General features: G+C 43.8%; 1 protein-coding gene across 1 annotated transcript in view; it reads left to right on the top strand.

Annotated features, from left to right (window-relative positions):
- The first annotated feature begins 9,196 nt into the window (after positions 1-9,196).
- Positions 9,197-13,337, top strand: part of LOC126986041 (uncharacterized) — a 4,315-nt gene continuing 174 nt past the window's right edge. Inside the window, exons 1-4 of the mRNA XM_050841726.1 lie at positions 9,197-9,256; positions 9,463-9,620; positions 11,700-11,864; positions 12,273-13,337. The exon at positions 12,273-13,337 is cut by the window's right edge and continues 174 nt beyond it. Of these exons, the coding sequence (XP_050697683.1) occupies positions 9,197-9,256; positions 9,463-9,620; positions 11,700-11,864; positions 12,273-12,654 (765 nt within the window). The 3' untranslated portion in view covers positions 12,655-13,337. The remainder of the gene's footprint in view (positions 9,257-9,462; positions 9,621-11,699; positions 11,865-12,272) is intronic.

The raw sequence follows: 13,337 nt of genomic DNA, 5'->3' as shown, positions 1-13,337 counted from the left end.
TAGCTTAGTAAGAGGAAGAAGAGGAAGAGGAAGAGGAGGAGGAGGAGGAAAACAAAGGATAATGTGTTGCGTAGCTTAGTAAGAGGAAGAAGAGGAAGAGGAAGAGGAGGAGGAAGAGGAAAACAAAGGATAATGTGTTGCGTAGCTTAGTAAGAGGAAGAAGAGGAAGAGGAAGAGGAAGAGGAGAACAAAGGATAAAGTGTTGCGTAGCTTAGTAAGAGGAAGAAGAGGAAGAGGAAGAGGAAGAGGAGAACAAAGGATAAAGTGTTGCGTAGCTTAGTAAGAGGAAGAGGAGGAAGAGGAAGAGGAAGAGGAGGAGGAGGAGGAGAACAAAGGATAAAGTGTTGCGTAGCTTAGTAAGAGGAAGAAGAGGAAGAGGAAGAAGAGGAGGAGGAGAACAAAGGATAATGTGTTGCGTAGCTTAGTAAGAGGAAGAAGAGGAAGAGGAGGAGGAGGAGGAGGAAAACAAAGGATAATGTGTTGCGTAGCTTAGTAAGAGGAAGAAGAGGAAGAGGAAGAGGAGGAGGAGGAAAACAAAGGATAATGTGTTGCGTAGCTTAGTAAGAGGAAGAGGAGGAAGAGGAAGAGGAGGAGGAAGAGGAAAACAAAGGATAATGTGTTGCGTAGCTTAGTAAGAGGAAGAAGAGGAAGAGGAAGAGGAGGAGGAAGAGGAAAACAAAGGATAATGTGTTGCGTAGCTTAGTAAGAGGAAGAAGAGGAAGAGGAGGAAGAGGAAAACAAAGGATAATGTGTTGCGTAGCTTAGTAAGAGGAAGAAGAGGAAGAGGAAGAGGAAGAGGAGAACAAAGGATAAAGTGTTGGTGAAGCAGTAAGAGGAAGAGGAAGAGGAGGAAGAGGAGAAAGAGGAGACCGAAGGATAAAGTGTTGCGTAGCTTAGTAAGAGGAAGAAGAGGAAGAGGAAGAGGAAGAGGAGAACGAAGGATAATGTGTTGCGTAGCTTAGTAAGAGGAAGAGGAGGAAGAGGAAGAGGAAGAGGAGGAAGAGGAGAACGAAGGATAAGCGTTGTGTGAAGCTTAGTAAGAGGGAAGAAGAGGAAGAGGAAGAAGAGGAAGAGGAAAACAAAGGATATTGTGTTGAGTAGCTTAGTAAGAGGAAGAAGAGGAAGAGGAGGAGGAGGAGGAGGAAAACAAAGGATAATGTGTTGCGTAGCTTAGTAAGAGGAAGAAGAGGAAGAGGAAGAGGAGGAAGAGGAAAACAAAGGATAATGTGTGGCGTAGCTTAGTAAGAGGAAGAAGAGGAAGAGGAAGAGGAGGAGGAGGAGGAAAACAAAGGATAATGTGTTGCGTAGCTTAGTAAGAGGAAGAAGAGGAAGAAGAAGAGGAGGAGGAAGAGGAGAACAAAGGATAAAGTGTTGCGTAGCTTAGTAAGAGGAAGAGGAGGAAGAGGAGGAGGAAGAGGAAAATAAAGGATAATGTGTTACGTAGCTTAGTAAGAGGAAGAGGAAGAAGAGGAAGAAGAGGAGGAGGAAGAGGAGGAGGAGGAAGAGAAGGAAATGGAGGGAATGTAGGAAACTTGAAGAATATGAAGAGAAAGAAAAACAACAACAACAACTACTACTACTACTACTACTACTACTACTACTACTACTACTACTACTACTACTACTACTACTACTACTACTACTACTACTACTATTCTCTCCCCCTACAGAATGGCGGACGAACAGTATACCCCAGACACGGAGGAAGAGGAGGAGGAATGGTGGAGGAGGTGGGAGGAGGAGGAGGAAGAAGAGGAAGAGAGATGGAAGAGGATAGCAAACAGCGAAGAAGAGGAAGAGGAAGAGGAAGAGGAGGAAGAGTATAATGAAGTTGAGGTGGATGAAAACTGGATGGAGGAAGAGGAAGAGGTGGAGGAGGAGGAGAGGGAGGAGGCATTCGCGGAGGAGCAGGAGAGATTTTTGGAGTGGGTGGAGGGGTGGGTGGAGGGGGTGGTGGGGGTGGAAGATGGGGGGGCGTGTGTTCGTAGGTTTGTGTGCGAGTTCCACCACCTACACGCACACACACACGCACGCACCTCCTCCTCCTCCTCCTCCTCCTCCTCCTCCTCCTCCTCCTCTTCCTCCTTCCCCTCCCTTCTGAGTCAAGCCGCCCATATATTGTTCACGTAAGTACATATGTGCGTGTTTTAGTCTGGTACACATACATACATACATACATACATACATACACAGATAGACTTCTCTCCTCTCCCTCCTTTCTTCCCTCCCTTCCTTCTCTCCTCCAATCTTCCTCCTCCTCCTCCTCCTCCTCCTCCCCACCCCTCCTCACTAACCCCTCCCCCTTTCTCTCCCCCCCAGGCCTCGCGACACCCACGGGGGAACCACGCTGGAGGGGTACCGCCGAGCCAGGGACCACGGGCGGAGGGGGGGCAGGGGGGGCTGTGGGGGCGCCTTCCCTTCCTGTCCCCTCTCCGTGTTCAAGGTTTTTGGGGGGTATGTGTGAGGGGGGAGGGGGGAGGGAGGGGGAGGAGGTTGTTGAAGTTGTTGTTGTTGTTGTTGTTGTTGTTGTTATTGTTGTTTTTCTTCTTCTTCTTCGTCTTCGTCTTCTTCTTCTTCTTTTTCTTTTACTTCTTTTTCTTCTTCCTTTTCTTCTTCTTCTTCTTCTTCTTCTTCTTCTTCTTCTTCTTCTTCTTTTTCGTCTTCGTCTTCGTCTTCGTCTTCGTCTTCGTCTTCTTCTTCTTCTTCTTCTTTCTCCTCCTTTCCTTCCTTCTCTTCCCTTTTATCTCTCTTCTTCTTCTTCTTCTTCTTCTTCTTCTTCTCCTTCTTCTTCTTCTCTTCCTTCTTCCTTCCCTTTATCTCTTTCTTCTTCTTCTTCTCTTCTTCTTCTTCTTCCTTTCTTCCTTCTTCTTCCTCTTCTTCTTCTTCTTCTTCCTCCTTCCTTCCTTCTTTTTCTCTTCTTCTTCTTCTTCTTCTTCTTCTTCTTCTTCTTTCTCTTCCTTTCCTTCCTTCTCTTCCCTTTTTATCTCTTCTTCTTCTTCTTCTTCTTCTTCTTCTTCTTCTTCTTCTTCTTCTTCTTTCTCTTCCTTTCCTTCCTTCTCTTCCATTTTATCTCTCTTCTTCTTCTTCTTCTTCTTCTTCTTCTTCTTCTTCTTCTTTCTCCTCCTTTCCTTCCTTCTCTTCCCTTTTATCTCTCTTCTTCTTCTTCTTCTTCTTCTTCTTCTTCTTTCTCTTCCTTTCCTTCCTTCTCTTCCATTTTATCTCTTCTTCTTCTTCTTATTATTATTATTATTATTTATTCCATTTTTTTCTTTGATTTCTTTCTCTTTTTTTTTCATCTCGAGTCTCTTTTATTTCTTCTCCTTTTCTCTTCCCTTTCTTTCCCCTCTCTTCCCATCCTTTCTTTTCCCTTTCTCTCTCGTTTCTTCTCTTCTCCCTTATTTTTCCTTCCTTTTCTTCTTATTCTCATCTTTCCTCTTCTTTTCCCTCCCTATTCCTATTCCTTCCCTTCCATCCTTCTCATTTTTCCCTTCCTTTCTTCTGTGTTCGTTCTTTCCTTTCTCTCCTCTCTCTTCCCTTTCTCTCTCGCTTCTTCTCTTCTCCCTTATTTTCCCTTCCTTTTCTTCTTATTCTCTCGTCTCTCCTCTTCTTTTCCCTCCCTCTTTCTTCTCCTTCCCTTCCTTCCTTCTCGTTTCTTCCTTTCCCTTCTCTGTGTTCATCCTTCTCCTTTCCTTCCTTCCTTCTCAATCTTTACCTTTCCGTCTCTGTGTTCGTCCGTATATATGTTAATGGATAAGGAAATATTTTGATCAATGAATTGTATAAGTTGTTTTTTTAATCATCCCAGACACACGAACATTGCAAATCAGAGCTAACTTATAACCGATAACTGCAAAAAAACTACACTATGAGAAAGTTGAATATATGAACAGTGAAATATGTTAATGAGTAAATATTTTGATCAATGAATTATAAGTTGTTTTTTTATCATCCCAGACACACGAACATTGCAAATCAGAGCTAACTTATAACCGATGACTGCAAGAAATTCACTATGAGAAGTTGAATATATGAACAGTGAAATATGTTAATGAATGAGTAAATATTTTGATCAATGAATTATAAGTTGTTTTTTTAATTATCCCAGACACACGAACATTGCAAATCAGATCTAACTTAACCGATAACTGCAGGAAATAACACTATGAGAAGTTGAATATATGAACAGTGAAATATGTTAATGAATGAGTAAATATATTGATCAATGAATTATAGGTTGTTTTTAATTATTCCGACACACGAACATTGCAAATCAGATCTAACTTAACCGATAACTGCAGGAAATAACACTATGAGAAGTTGAATATATGAACAGTGAAATATGTTAATGAATGAGTAAATATTTTGATCAATGAATTATAAGTTGTTTTTAATTATTCCGACACACGAACATTGCAAATCAGAGTTAACTTAACCGGAGACAAAAAAAAACTACACTATGAGAAGTTGAATATATGAACAGTGAAATATGTTAACGAATGAGTAAATATATTGATCAATGAATTATAGGTTATTTTTTAATTATTCCGACACACGAACATTGCAAATCAGAGCTAACTTATAACCGATGACTGCAAGAAATTCACGATGAGGAAGTTGAATATATGAACAGTGAAATATGTTAACGAATGAGTAAATATATTGATCAGTAAATTATAGGTTGTTTTTTAATTATTCAGACACACGAACATTGCAAATCAGAACTAACTTATAACCGATGACTGCAAGAAATTCACTATGATAAGTTGAATATATGAACAGTGAAATATGTTAATGAGTAAATATATTGATCAATGAATTATAGGTTGTTTTTTAATTATTCCGACACACGAACATTGCAAATCAGAGCTAACTTATAACCGATGACTGCAAAAAAACTACACTATGAGAAGTTAAATATATGAACAGTGAATATATATTAGAGAGAGGGAGATGAACACAGAGAGAGAGATAAGCTGAGAAGATAACGGGAAACGGAGGAGGAGGAGGAGGAGGAGGAGGAGGAGGAGGAGAAGGAGGAGTACAAAGGAAAACCAAACAGTAACATACCTCTTGGTCCTAACTAGGCTGTTTGTTGTTGCTACCATCTACTCTAATCTACGAGTCAGACACACTTAGACACAGGAATTAGTAGTGATGTTAGTAAATTTGCAGATGATACCAAGATCGGTAGAGTAATTGAGTCGGATCAGGACGCTAGTATTCTCCAAGGTGAACTCAACAGATTGTATGACTGGGCGGATAAATGGCAGATGGAGTTCAATGTAGGGAAGTGCAGTATTCTGAGTGTAGGTAGGAACAACCCCTCACATAACTATTGCTTAAATGACACTCTCATAAGTAGGTCTGGGTGCGAGAGGGATTTAGGGGTCTTAGTGAGCTCTGATCTCCGTCCAAGGGCACAATGCATTCAAGCTAGAAATCGAGCTAATAGGGTACTGGGATTTATTTCAAGGAGCGTAAGCAACAGAAGCCCCGAAGTCTTCCTCAAACTATATTTAGCATTAGTTAGACCTCATCTTGACTATGTGTCTCAGTTCTGGTCACCTTTTACTAGAATGGATATCAAAATGTTAGAATCGGTGCAGAGGAGGATGACTAAGATGATTCAGGGTTTGAAAACTTGCCATACGAGGAAAGACTCAAAAAGTTAAACTTGCATTCTCTAGAAAGGCGAAGGGTGCGTGGAGACATGATCGAGGTTTATAAATGGATGAAGGGCTTTAATAAGGGAGACATTCATAAGGTTTTGTTGGTAAGAGAACCGGGTAGGACGCGAAGTAATGGGTTTAAACTGGATAAATTCAGATTCAACAGGGACATAGGAAAAAATTGGTTTACTAACAGGGTGGTGGATGAGTGGAATAGGCTTAGCAGTCATGTGGTGAGTGCCAATACAATTGTCACATTCAAAAATAGATTAGATAAATTCATGGACAGCGATATTAGGTGGGGTTAGATACACGGGAGCTTAGGGTCAAAGGAGTTGCCTCGTACAGGCCTACCGGCCTCTTGCAGACTCCTGCGTTCTTATGTTCTTATGTTCTTATGACAGCAAAGGCGAAGGCGGAGGAGAAGGAGGAGGAGGAGGAGGAGAAGGCGGAGGAAGAGGAAGAGGAGGTGTGTACCCCCATCTTTTTTTTCTTCTTTTAATCAAGGGTCTAGTAGGAAGAGTTAGTGGTTAGTGGTGAAGGTATACAGGTGGGGGTAGAAGGAGAGACGGTATAGGAGTGTACGGTTGTATGGTGTAGGTACGCTAATTGTTCTGGGGTAGTTATTGTTCATCGGGCACCTAATTCGTATACCCCCGCGTCTACCATCCCCTCCATCTATTAATCCTCAGTGTCGTATTGGCTTTGGTTAGGAGAGGATGTGTGCTTGTGTGTCTCTATACATACATACACACGACTCAGCACGGAAGACAACTGGTAGAAAGAAAGACATTGAGGAAAATAAGTTAATAGAAGTTGTTTGATAAGTAAGAGAGGGGACAATTTATGGACCGAAGGAGAGACAGACGAGGAAATAACTGATAAATGAGAAGACACAGAGAAAGCAGGTTAAAGGAAGCAGGAAGAGATAGAAAGAGATAGGAAGAAAGAGGGTGAAAGAGAGGAAGGAAAGAGGAGAGGAGGGAGAGAGGGAGGGAGGGAAAGAGAGAGAGGGGACAAGAGATAGACACAAAAAAGAGAGATAACTAGAGAGAGAGAGAAAGAAAGAAGGAAAAGAGGGTGAGAGAGAGGAAGGAAAGAGGAGAGGAGGAAGAGAGGGAGGGAGGGAAAGAGAGGGGACAAGAGATAGACACAAAAAAGAGATATAACTGGACAGAAAGAGAGAGGAAGAAAGAGGGAAAAGAGGGTGAAAGAGAGGAAGGAAAGAGGAGAGGAGGGAGAGAGGGAGGGAGGGAAAGAGAGACAGGGGACAAGAGATAGACACAAAAAAGAGAGATAACTGGAGAGAAAGAGAGAAAGAAAGAGGGAAAAGAGGGTGAGAGAGAGGAAGGAAAGAGGAGAGGAGGGAGAGAGGGAGGGAGGGAAAGAGAGAGAGAGGGGACAAGAGATAGACACAAAAAGAGAGATAAATGAAATAGCAAAAGGAAATAACTGGAAAGAAAGAGAGAGGAAGAAAGAGGGTGAAAGAGGAAGAGAGAGAGAGAGAGAGAGAGAGAGAGAGAGAGAGAGAGAGAGAGAGAGAGAGAGAGAGAGAGAGAGAGAGAGAGAGAGAGAGAGAGAGAGAGAGAGAGAGAGAGAGAGAGAGAGAGAGAGAGAGAGAGAGAGAGAGAGAGAGAGAGAGAGAGAGAGAGAGAGAGAGAGAGAGAGAGAGAGAGAGAGAGAGAGAGAAAAGGAGAGATAAATGAAATAACAAAAAGAAATGACTGATAAAAAGAGTAGAAGAAAGAAAGTTGATAAGGACATAAATATAAACAGAGGATAACAAATGGAGAAAAAAAGACAAAAATAACAAATAAAAAGACATAAGAAAAAGTTAATATGAGTAAATCACACGAAAGAGAGAACAGTAGCCTGACCTAAGAAACAGACCATAAAACAGGTACAGGTCAGGTTGGGGACACACGTGACCTCGGCGCCCATCTCCGCCTCGTTGGCCCTTGAGCCCCGGCTGGGATTCGAACCCGGAGCCGCGAATTCGTGGGTCGGCGCGCCAGCCCGCAGCCCCGTATGAATAAGCAGGAGGCGACACTCACCGGCTATTGACTTGCATGACATGACGGCCGCCGCCTCACATTACGGAGCCCGTCGCCTTGGTCATCTGGAACAGGAAAAACAAGCATCATATACCTTACTGTGCCCTCCGCCCCATTGGTCCAGACTCAGGTGACGTCGTGAGGGAGGCGGGCTGTGATTGGCTGGAAGGTGTTACGGTAGGTTATGTTATGACCCCCCCCCTCCACCTACCCCCTTATGGCCCCCCTCTTATCAGTGTCCTATTGGCTTTGGTTAGAAGAGGACGTGTGTGTCTCCCTCTATACATACATACATACACACACACACACACGAGTCAGTACGTATATATATATATATATATATATATATTTATATATATATATATATATATATATATATATATATATATATATATATATATCAGTAATGTAGGTAAAGTAAGTAGTAATAGTAATGGGTTTAAACTGGATAAATTCAGATTGAACATGGACACAGGCAAAAATTGGTTTACAAACAGGGTGGTGGATGAGTGGAATAGGCTTAGCAGTCATGTGGTGAGTGCCAAAACAATTGTCACATTCAAAAATAAATTAGATAAATTCATGGCCAGCGATATTAGGTGGGGTTAGATACACGGAAGCTTAGGGTCAAAGGAGCTGCCTCTACAGAATGGACATCAACTTGCTGGAATCAGTTCAGAGGAGGATGACCAAGATGATTCAGGGGCTGAGGAACCTCCCATATCAAGATAGGCTGAAACATCTCAACTTACAGTCACTAGAAAGACGAAGAGTGCGGGGAGATCTGATAGAAGTATTCAAATGGGTCAAGGGTTACAACAAAGGCGATATAAGTAAAGTACTGAGAATTAGCCAGCAGGATAGAACACGCAGTAATGGATTTGAATTAGAAAAATATAGATTTAGGAGAGATATAGGCAAGCATTGGTTTAGAAATAGGGTTTTGGGGGAATGGAATAGACTCAGCAATCACACAGTTAGTGCAGGGACGACAGCTTGTTTTAAGAGTAGACTGGATAACTACATGGACGAGGATGACAGGTGGCAGTGAGGTGTGGGTGCAGTAAGGTGACGGGGTGCTGGATGCGTGCCTAGTACCGCCGGTATAACGAGGATCAAGCCTCTACCTGTAACCCCTGAAACTACACCTCACCCATCGTGAGTAGTGGGGGGGATTCTGGAGCTGCCCTGTGTAGGCCACCCGCCCACACAGGAAATAATATATATATATATATATATATGTATATATACATATATATATATATATATATATATTATATATATATATATATATATATTTATATATATATATATATATATATATATATATATATATATATATATATAAATATATATATATATATATATATATATATGTATATATATATATATATATATATGTATATATATATATATATATATATGTATATATATATATATATATATATATATATATATATAATTTCCCAGGTGATGGGCGTGGACGCGAAGGATTACCTGACGTTCAGCACCACGTGGCTCATTGAAAACCAGGTGAGGCGGTAATCATAACGTCATTACCTTTTAATTATTCTTTTTGGTGCCCAACACGCACCCTACTCTCGCTCCTCTCTGTCCTCCCCTCCCTCCCTCCCTTCCGTCTCCCTGCTCACTACTCCCCCTCCTTCCCCTCACACATACGTGTCTCCCTCCTTCTCCCTCACTCGACGTACACCCCCTCCCTCCCTCCCTCCCCACAGCTGAGTCTGCCGGTGTACGTGGAGACCATCAACGCCACGGAGCTCGTCACCACCATCGTGTTCGTGTTCCGCGTGGCCGTGTCGCTCTCCGACGTGTTCCAGGACAAGAAGTGGACCACCGACCAGGAGGAGGAGGCGGTGCTGGAGGAGGAGAGAAGGTAAGGACAAGGAGGAGGAGGAGGAGGAGGAGAGATGTATGTAGGTGGAAGTGGAGGAGAGGAGAGGGAGAGAAGGAGATAAGGACGAAAAGAAGAGGTAAAGAAAAAGAGGAGAATGAGGAAAAAGAAAGAGGAATAAAGGAGAATGTGAAGAGGAAAAGAAGATGAGGAGGAGAGAAAAGAAGGAAAAGGAGGAATGGACAGAAAAGGAAAGAAGTAGATGGAAGAAGAGGAGTAAAAAGAGGAAAGAAATATTAAAGCAAAGAGGAAACGAAGAGGAAGAAAAGAACAGAAGAGAACGAAAGGAGGAAAGGAGGAGAAGGAGAAGAAGAGAAGGAAGAAATAAGTAGGTGAAGGAAAGGAGAGAGAGAGAGAGAGAGAGAGAGAGAGAGAGAGAGAGAGAGAGAGAGAGAGAGAGAGAGAGAGAGAGAGAGAGAGAGAGAGAGAGAGAGAGAGAGAGAGAGAGAGAGAGAGAGAGAGAGAATCCTAGCTTGGCCTCCTTTCCCTCCTTCCCTCCCTCTCTCTCCTCTATCTCTCCCCGCCTCCTTCCTTAGTGCCCCGGATTCTCTCGCCCCGTAAGCAGCTGTGCCCCGATCAGAAACACCAGTGACGAGCCCCGCCCACTCACCGCCCCGCCACGCCCACCGCCCTTTGCCCCGCCCATAGTTGCCCCGAAGCCCCGCCCCGCCCTGTGCTTTTGTACCCTTATTGGGGAAGCTGTGCCATTCCATCCCTTTCCCGTTCCTGCCCCGTCCTTGCCCCGTTTCCGCCCCGTTCATGACCCATTTCTGACGCTTGGAACACCCCTCCTCCTCCTCCTCCTCCTCCTCTTCCTTTTCCTTTTAGCTTTTTTCGCCTTTTCCTTCTCCTTCTCTTCCTTTTCCTTTATTTCTCTTCCCTTTTTCTTCTCCTCTCTTCCCTTTCCCTTCCTTTTCTCCTCCTCCTCTTCCTCCTCCTCCATTTCCCTTTCTCTCCTCATTTCCTTCTTTCCTTTCTCTTCCCTTTTCTTCTCCTCTCTTCCCTTTCTCTTCCTTTTCTCCTCCCCTCTCCTTCCCTTCCTTCCTCCTCCTCCTCACCACCATCATCACCACCATCATCATCACCATCATCACCACCATCATCACCACATGGAGCGCGTAACCGTCACCTTCGCCCTCAACACCAACATCCCCATCTACACCCCGGCCGGCAGCAGACCCATAGCGGTGGTGGCGGTCATCTTCCCGGTGGTGTTGGTGCTGGAGTCCCTCAACCCCGCCCCCCCGGAGGATGAACCACCACCACCACCACCACCGCAAACGTCATCACCGCTGCCACCATTTATGAAACTGCGCCCGCCGCCTCCTCCGCCTACTCCACCTCCTCCTACCACCACCACTACCACTACTACTACTACTACTACTACTAATGATGACTATTACTACTACTACTATGATGACTTCTATGATAACTATGACTATTATGGATCTACTTTTTCTTCATCTTCTTCCTCTTCGTCTCATCCATATTCCTTCCCTTCCTCCTCCTCCTCCTCCTCATCTTATTTGTTCTCCTTCCCCTCCTCCTCCTCCTCCTCCTCCTCCTCCTCCTCGTATAGGGTAAGGAGAGGGGCTCACCATTCCACCCCAATCCCCAACCTCCCCCCTCTCGTATTGGGGAAGACCAGGTATATATATGTGTGTGTGTGTGTGTGTGTGTGTGTGTGTGTGTGTGTGTGTGTGTGTGTGATAATAATAATAATGATAATAACTCTTTTAATTATTTTTTTTCTTCTCCCTTTTCCTTTTCCTTTCTTTTCCTCTCTCTTTCCTCCTCGTTCTCTTCTCTTTCTAACCCTTTCTTTCCTTCCTTGCATTCTCTCTCTCTCTCTCTCTCTCTCTATATATATATATATATATATATATATATATATATATATATTTATCTATTCTAATCCCCTTCCTTCTTCTCCTCTTCTATCATTTTCCATCTATTTTCCTCCTATTCTTCCTTTCTCCAACTCCTCCCCCCTCACATCCATCCATTTATCTACCTACCTATCTATCTATCTATCTACCTATCTATCTATCCCCCCTTTAGGAGCCTCGGGCAGGACCAGCTAGCCCTCTTCCACCACCTTGAGGCGTCCCTGTCCGCGGCGGGGCTGTCGGGGCGCGCCTGTCTCTTACGGGCCGTGTGTGAGGCGCAGAGCAAGAGGCTGTTGGCATTGAATCTACTGGGACATCTACTGACAGCCTTCCTCACGTGAGTATAAGGAGGAGGAGGAGGAGGAGGAGGAGGAGGGGGAATAGAAGGAAAGGAGAAGGTAGGGAGGGAGAGAGAGAGAGAGAGAGAGAGAGAGAGAGAGAGAGAGAGAGAGAGAGAGAGAGAGAGAGAGAGAGAGAGAGAGAGAGAGAGAGAGAGAGAGAGAGAGAGAGAGAGAGAGAGAAGCAGGAAGGGAGATAGAAGGAAAGGAGAAGAGAAAAGGAAAAAGGGAGGAAAGAATATTGGGAAGAGAGAAAAAGAGAAACAAAAAGATGAAAATAAATTAATAAGGAAGAAAAACAGACGAAAAAAAACCAGACAGACAGACACACAACGACAACCAAGCACCCCCCCCCCCCCATCACCCCAATATCACCCCCAACTAACACCCCATTCCCTCCCCCCCAGGCCACAAGACAAAGAATCCCTGAGTCCGTACTGGGAGGCATCGTCAGTGGGTCAGTCTGGGACGCGGGACGGTCGTTGCAAGAGGCGCTACCCAGGCTGCCCCTTCTCCGTGCTGGACGTGTTCAAGCTGGGCAGGAAGAACAGGAGGAAGAACAACAGTGAGGATGAGAAGAACAGCAGCAGAAAGAAGAGCAATGAGAACAGGAGGAGAAATGACGGGGACAGTGAAAATAACAACAGTAGAAGGAAGAATGATGATAGTGGTGTTGATGATAACGGAAGTGATTTGGAGAGGTCTGGTCCCACATCTTCCTCTTCCTCCTCCTCGTATGATCAACTTCCTCTTCCTCCTCCTCTTCCATCTAATGTAATAATATACTAATCTAGCTCTCACCACCATCACGGAAGAAGGAAGAATGATGATGGTGGTGTTGATGGTAAAGGAAGTGATTTGGAGAGGTCTGGTTCCACATCTTCCTCTTCCTCCTCCTCGTATGATCAACTTCCTCTTCCTCCTCCTCTTCCATCTAATGTAATGGTATATTAATCTAGCTCTCACCACCATAACGCAGAAGCAAGAATGATGATGATGGTGGTGATGGTGGTACAGGGGAGTGATTTGGAGAGGTCTGGTTCCACATCTTCCTCTTCCTCCTCCTCTTCCATCTAATGTAATAGTATACTAATCTAGCTCCCACCACCATAACGCAGAAGCAAGAATGATGGTGATGGTGGTGATGGTCGTAAAGGAAGTGATTTGGAGAGGTCTCGTTCCACATCTTCCTCTACTACTACTACTACTACTACTACTACTACTACTACTACTATACCACTACTACTACTACTATGACAATCTCGCTACTACAACTACTAATACTAATACTACTACTAACTACTATTGGGGCATTTAAAGGACCTCTTCCCTTGTTGTATTGCTCGTTACAACAATAAATACAATAATAATGATAATAAGACCATCCATTTATTATTAGTATTATTAGTAGTAAAATATAGACGAATGTATCTCTTTCCCAGGGCATTCACATTAACCCTATATCATTACGC

The sequence above is a fragment of the Eriocheir sinensis genome, chromosome 61 (genome assembly GCF_024679095.1).
Source record: "Eriocheir sinensis breed Jianghai 21 chromosome 61, ASM2467909v1, whole genome shotgun sequence".
In the NCBI taxonomy this organism is placed as follows: Eukaryota; Metazoa; Arthropoda; class Malacostraca; order Decapoda; family Varunidae; genus Eriocheir; species Eriocheir sinensis.
The sequence above is the reverse complement of the archived record's forward strand: the minus strand, read 5'-3'. Positions and strand labels throughout refer to the sequence as shown.